This window comes from Ziziphus jujuba, chromosome 11, assembly GCF_031755915.1.
Source record: "Ziziphus jujuba cultivar Dongzao chromosome 11, ASM3175591v1".
In the NCBI taxonomy this organism is placed as follows: domain Eukaryota; kingdom Viridiplantae; phylum Streptophyta; class Magnoliopsida; order Rosales; family Rhamnaceae; genus Ziziphus; species Ziziphus jujuba.
Window position 1 is genome coordinate 13,387,435 of NC_083389.1, and position 7,516 is coordinate 13,394,950.

Genomic DNA, 7,516 nt, shown 5'->3' on the forward strand with positions numbered 1-7,516 from the left:
CAAAAATATAGAGATTGAGCCAAGATTATTATCTCATCTCAAGTCTCAACATGATTTTCTGGTAAACATCTTAAAGCCCAAAGAAAAGGTTCAGTAATTTGGTTGTGGCGTGTACTTGGACTCACCTTGTTAACTATCAAGATTAGAAATCTTTAGGTGGATCTGAGCACTCAGGCAGTAAATTTAGGAATTCTCATTTCAACGCAGTAAAGGCCATATCAAAATGACCAAAGCTTTTGCAGCATTTATATAGGTCCTCAAATAGCTCGATATTTATTCTGTTAAGGCAGGTTGATTAATCAATCAAACTTCCATTAATTTGTTAATGGAATTACGAATGTATATCAAATTACCAATAAGTTAATTGATCTAACTTAAGTAGCTGCAGCAATAGCTTTATTATAAATTCTAATTATAGTCTAACGAAGTAGCGCGAAGACTTCTAAGACAATATCATGCAAATATGATAGATATTGGGCTTCTAACAGAATACTTATCCGAAACCCATCTCAGATATCCCTCAGCATATCGCTTACTGTCCTTCCCAGTGTGGCTTTGTGGGTTTATCTCGCCAATTTGTTTGTGGCTATGTGGGATGAATTCCACTGTGTATGTTGCTTTCTGGTTAACCTCACTGAATACGATTTGCTCAGGTCTTACAATTATGCCTATTCCTGGAGGTACAAACTTTTCCAAATTGTATGTTGATTTAGCCTCTCCAACATTTGTCACTGTCCTTGTAAAACTCAGACTCTCGGACCCCAAAACCACTGAGAATGAAGGATAGTTCAGCTGCGTTTCTGCTATGCTTTCCACCTTTGAACACTTAATTGTGCGTTGCGTGATGATCTCTACTTGCTTGTCCGTGTAGTTCAATCCACAAAGATAAGGAATGTAATCATCCGGCTGAATATCATAAATGAGACCAGGATTATTTGCCTTGGAAGGATTCACATGGCCTGCACCAATGGCAAAGACGTCAGCAGGAGAGCGCTTTTCATCAACAATGGGCTTGCCATGATGGTTAACTACATCAGCAGTTGTCATGATGGCGGATTTAATGGCAGCTGGTGACCAGTAAGGGTGAGAGCTCTTGAGCAAAGCAGCAATGCCACTGAGATGAGGGCAAGACATTGAAGTTCCTGACAGTATGTTAAACATCGATGTTTTCTTTCTTGCAATGTTGCTGTCTGTTGGAAATGGATATGCAGCTAGGATGCTGACACCTGGACCAATGATGTCCGGTTTCAAAATTCCAGGGCTAGCTTTGCTTGGGCCTCTTGATGAGAAGAATGGTACTGCTGGAGCAACAGATGATGATTCTCCTATCACAGTTCCTCTGAATAAGATTGTGGCCTTTGGATTCTGGGTTGAATTTATATAGGCTTTGATCTTCAACCCGGAAGCGTAATCCAAATGAGTTGCCGGAAGCACATGATCTTCTGCCAAAGTGGTATACCCATCTTGCTTTCTATTGATGACAATCATAGCAGAACCACCAGCACTTCTCACTTCGTAGCCTTGTGCAATTATTGAAACCGGTCCACCAGTTTCACACAAAACTATTTTTCCCTTTACATCCATGTTCCTCAACGAGCCATCTTTGCAAAAAGCTGAAGATCGGTTCCCATTTGAACCTGCATAGATTAGAGGTAGCAATACAGGAAGAAAATCTTTAGGTTGGTAAACGGATTCACCACCAAATTCGGCTCCATTCCGTAGCCGTGCGGTAGCTTTTATGGTTCTATCAATTGTGCTTGCTCCGACAGTGAGAATCCAAGGAGCTTCATTTGATAAAGTTTTATGTTCAGGTCCGATATTCCCAGCCGAACAGCTGACCAAAATCCCCTTCTGGGTTGCGCCAAATGCACCCAATGCAATTGCATCTTCATGAAAAGGAATGTAGTCATTATGGTAATAGACTATGGACATGGAGATAACATCCACACCATCTTCAACCGCGGCATCAAGTCCAGCTAACATGTCACTGGAATTGCAACCTTCGATGGAGCAAACTTTGTAAATGGCCAAGTGGGCATGAGGGGCCATGCCAACGGCCGTGCCATTGGCATTTCCATACGCATTGGCATCTTTCACAAAATTTCCAGCTGCTGTGCTTGATGTGTGGGTGCCATGGCCGACCTCATAGGGTGACAAAGTATTAGCATCACCATGTATGCAATTTCTTGCCCCAATTAGCTTGTTATTGCACACAGTCCCATTGAGCTCGCACTTCCCTTTCCATTTATCAGGCGCAGGAGGAACACCTTCATCTCCAAATGAAGGATGATCAGGCCAAATCCCTGTGTCCACAACACCAATTATCACCCCCTTGCCGTAATTTGATTCATTCTTCCATAATTCCCATCCTCGGTTTTTCGTTAACCCCAAGAAGTAAGGAGTGTGAGTAGTTTGTAAAGCCAACATCCTTTCGGCTTGAGCAGATAAAAATCCTTCTTTGCCTTCCATGGCTTTCACTTGTTCAGGTGTCAATCTTGCTGCAAAACCCGTGACCACGTTTCGATATGTATGGACAATTTGAGGCTGGTGGTTTGAGCTTGTGGCGGTTGGTAAAAATGATTGATACCAAGCGTTTAAATCTTCATGCTGTAGAGAATTAGCCCCGGCAGCTTCCGGTTTCTTGGTGAAGACGATGTAAGTCTGTAAGCTGCTTTGCTCGTCATCCATATTCCTCAGACCAACTGCAGCTGGTTCTTGTTCATTTGCTATTGCTGGTGAGAACTTAAGAAGAAGAAGAAGAAGAAGAAGTAATCCTAGAGGAAACATAATCTCCAAAACTTTGTGCTGTGTATTCTCCATCTACAGGTGATTTACTTCGATTCACCATGCATTTCTTGCACAGACATGTATAGAATGGATGTGTGCCGGGTTGGACAATATTTGTCCTATTGCAAGTGGCGCACTATTAAAAGTAAAATTATTTAGCCTTAAAGCAAAATAAAGAAAGAAAAAAAGAATAATAACAATAAAGGTTGACGGTCATAAATGCAACATAAAAATTATAGCCCAACATAAAGTATGGATGGGGGGATCGAATTCTGTTTATTTATAACAATATTTTATTTTTTATTATAATTTATCTTTTACGGATAGAGAATAGAAGATAATTTTAAAGTGCGAATCTCTTTTGAGCCTAAAGAGGTCCTTAAATTTATTAGATGCTGGCTTCTCAAATGACGAGGCCGCGCAATTAAAATAAATAAATAAATAAAATGAAGTGGCCGCCCACTCAGGTTTGAAAGGATGAGTTTTATTGCAAAAGCACGACTTAAAGATGATGAAAATTGGTAGCTAACATACACATATAAATATATATATATATATCTATATATTATAGATTTTTTCAAATAAGATAATCCTTGATTTTGTTAAATCTTTTGTCACATAATTATATCCCAGTAGTTAAGGGTTTATGTTTTCAGGAGCTAAAATTTTGATTATATTGAAGGTTTAGTCTTGCTTAAATCTACTTCCAATTCAGTTGTGTTTGCCGGCATTTTTTGGGTATTTTTCTGTGGATTAAAATAGAGGCATGGAGGCACTACTTTCAAGAGTATGGAGATTTTACATTGCTATGTTATTATTTTTATCTATGTTTGATCAATGATAATTTTTTTTTTTTTTGTCTATTAATTTATATTATCAGTTTAATAATATTTTTATATGATGTGGCATTTTATCAATGGTAAACAAAGGTAGAGATAAAAAATAAATAAAAGGAAAATAAATAGAAGATTTTATCCTTCAATATGAAGTTTTGGTAAGTATCTTTTTTTCAATACTACAATTTTATTATAAACAATATAGGTATAATCCTTTTACGTTTCACATTTATCTCAATATGCTGTCATTTTTATAACTCTTTTTTTTTGGTAAATGTCATTTTTATAACTCTTAATAAGAGAGTTGGAATGACTTATTTATCCTTCATTTAATAAAATTCTTTTAATCATTTTTAAAAATAAAAATTAATGAAATTTAATAAATAAAAATAGTGTAACCAAATTAGTAAGAGTACTAAAAAATGATACTATATATTGACACAAAAAAAATGTGAAAAGATTGTATTGATATTTTTCGTAGTAGGAATACAATATTGAAAAATAGCAAATTATGAGTATTATAATGATACTTACCTTTATATTTATTTATTATTTATAATAGTTTTTTCTCTCCACTTTTGACGCACAACTTTTTACATGTTATCAATTAAATCAATTTTATTTATCTTTTTCATTAAAATATTAAACGAAAAAAAAAAGTCAAAATACTTTAAATTACTTATCTTGATTCTTAATAATAATTTTTTGATAATAAATTTCTTAATGTATTTTCGTATATAATCGTAGATTTCCAAGAGAAATCAACGCGCTACGTCTTCTTGAAAAAGTATCAAAAAGATTGTTAGGCGAATAAAATAGTAAAGTGAAGCATGAAAAGATAAAAAAGGAAAAAAGAAAAAAAAGAAAAAGACAACAACGTGAAACGTGATGTCAAACGGACATTAAAACCCCAAAATTAAATTTGATTAAAAGATTGTCAAAGCTGTTTTACCAAACCACAATTAAAAGGGGGGAATTTTATTTAGGCTCTTTAATTTTATTATAAGTTATTTTTATATTGCATATTTTTAACAAATTATTATTAACTTTTTTTAATTTTATATATTTATCAAAGTAGATCTTCTCTTAGTTTTTTTAATTAATTTTTACGGTTAAAAAAAAAAGTTAGAAACTGGTATTTAATAATTGACTAATACTTTAAAAATACAAGCATAGTTTTTAATTGTTAAAATTAATTAACATAAACCGACAAAAGGGCATAAGTAATGATTTTTCAAACATATAAAATCTAATTATGATTAAAAAATAAAAAATTCTAAATAAAAAATTCCTAAAAAACTGGTATTATTACAGCATATTAGTTATAAAAAATTTATAAAAGCATATTATTCTTATTATTAGAGGAGTAATGTTAGCTAGTGACATGCCTTACATCCACACTTTATCATGGATTGAGTTATTCCCTTTTCCCTCTAATTTAGTTTTAAGAATACATCAAATATGACGAAAATTTTCTTTGAATGATCAAGCTAATATATGATACTAAAAAATATTTGGGGAATTATTTTTTCCTATATACATATATAGATGTGTAATTTTGTCAAAGATTTATTAGACTGGATTTCAATATGCAGTATCGAAAACGTCATAAACACTGAAAAAAGATCCTACTCTCTCCTCTCACAAGGGATGAGATTTACCCTTTGTAAAAGGAGGAAATTATACTTCCCAAGTACTAGTAATTTGCTCTGGGAACACACAGGGATCGGGTGGGAATGATCATCATATACCAATAAATAATCATTCTTGTTTGAGTTAAAATAATAATAATAATAATTTTTATTTTATTTTATTTTTTTCAAAACAAGTTAAAATTGTTTTGTTGTTTTTGACTTACAAAACTACTTGTTTTTCAATTTTTTTTTTTTTTTTTTGGGGGGGGGGGGGGGGCAAGGCGATGACCAAAAACACCTACCCTTATTTTTCATCTTTAAAAAAAAAAAAAAAAAAATAGTTTTCTTGTGTCCCCGCCAAACATGCCTGTAGTCGATGCCGGGCTTCTCAAACGAAAATGCCGCGCAATTAAAACAAATAAATAAATAAAATCTTTGAAATGATGAGCTTTTATTGTGGAAGTTCGCATTAAAGAAGATGAAAATTGATGGCTATTTTATATAGATTTTTATTTTTTTTCTAAATAAGATAATTCTTGATTTTTTGGGTATTTTTTTTATGGATTAAAATATAGGCACGGGGGCGCTATTTTCAATAGAATGGGTATTGTCTGTTGCTATTTTCTTTATTACTTTATAATATTTTTTTTATCATTTAATTTATATTATTAGATTGGTCATATTTTTAAATGATGTGACATTATACAATGATGAAAAATGAAGATAAAAAATAAATTAAAACATAATTAGAAGATTTTATCCCCTCGATATAATGTTTTGGACAAATATCATTATAATCCTTTTTATTTTGTTATTTTTCAATATTATATTTTAATGAAAAATGTCAGTAGAGTTTTATTATATTTTACTTTTGTTTTAATATAACATCATTTAAAAAAAAATTATAATAAAGTTAGAATTTAACTTATTTATCCTTCATCCAATAAAATTCTTTTAGTCATTCTAAAAAATAAAAAATAATGAAAATTAATAAATGAAAATAATGTGATCAAATTCAACAATTAATTTTTTTTTTCCTTTGAAAAAAAAAAAAAAAGCATTTGCAAGTGTATTCAATGTGGATAAGCTTAACTCTTAAAGTTGTGGTAAAGACAATCATGATTATTATATATGACTTACTACTTTTTTTTTTCTTTTTTTGGGGATAAATTGGGGAGAAGGATTTTAGCATGGTATTTAGAAGATTTAGTAATTTAATAACAAATATATATGTGTGTGTGTGTGTGTGTGTGTGTGTGTGTGATTTATTAAAAAAATTCTTAGAAATTAGAGAAAAAATATATATAAGTGAAAAAATAAAAAAAAAAGGTCAAAGAAATGGTAAATTGGTTAAGTTCTAACCTTATTAGCAAAAATTTTGAAAAATAATGTTATATTGAAACAAATATAAAATGTGAGGAGATTATATTGATATTGCAGTATTGAAAAAAAAGCAAATCAGAATGCCAAAATGATACTTATCCAAATATTTTTAATTATTTACAATAATTTTTCCTTTCACTTCCTACTTAAAACTTTCTAAATATAAATTTGAATAATTTATCAACGGAACCTATTAATACAATATTGGATGAGGCAAAACAAAAAAACAAAACAAAAACAAAAAAAAAAAAATTAAAAATGCTCCAAATTACTTATTTTAATAATAGTCTTTTGATAATAAATTTCTTAATGCGTTTTGGTATATTATAATCGGAGATCTCCAAAAGATGCTAAATGTTCTTGAAAAAGTATTAAAAATTCTTTTACGAGAATAAAGTACTAAAGCGAAGCATGAAAAAAGAAAAAAGAAAAGGGAAAAAAAAAAAAAGAGAGAAAAAGAAAAAAGATACTACGTAAAACATGATGTCAAACATACATTCAATTTCAAAACTTAAGTTCGATTAAAAGATTCTCAAAGCAGTATTACCAAGCTATAATTAAAAAGGAATAAAATTCATCTAGACCTTTTTGGTTATATTATAATTTATATTTAGAAAAAAAAAGCATCGTTAATATATTTTCAATTTTATACATAACTATATATATATATATATATATATATATATCAAAATAAATCCATTTGTTAATATTTTAATTAATTTAAAAAATAAAAATAAAGAGTCAGAAATTGTATGAAATAAAGTTTAAATGATGATTTTTGAAGAGCATGAAATCTAATTATAATTAGAAAAAAATTAGAAAGTTTAAAAGAAGCTTTTCTAAAAAATTGACCATTTACAGCAGATTAGTTTAACT

At 30.6% G+C, this 7,516-nt stretch overlaps 1 protein-coding gene across 1 annotated transcript; it reads right to left on the minus strand.

The window, feature by feature from the left end:
• Nucleotides 1–370: 370 nt before the first annotated feature.
• Nucleotides 371–2,917, minus strand: LOC107432561 (subtilisin-like protease 3). Its single transcript, XM_048464830.2, has one exon. The coding sequence runs from the start codon at nt 2,818–2,820 to the stop codon at nt 454–456; it is 2,367 nt and encodes a 788-aa protein (XP_048320787.2). The 5' UTR covers nt 2,821–2,917; the 3' UTR covers nt 371–453.
• Between the last annotated feature and the right edge of the window lie 4,599 nt (nt 2,918–7,516).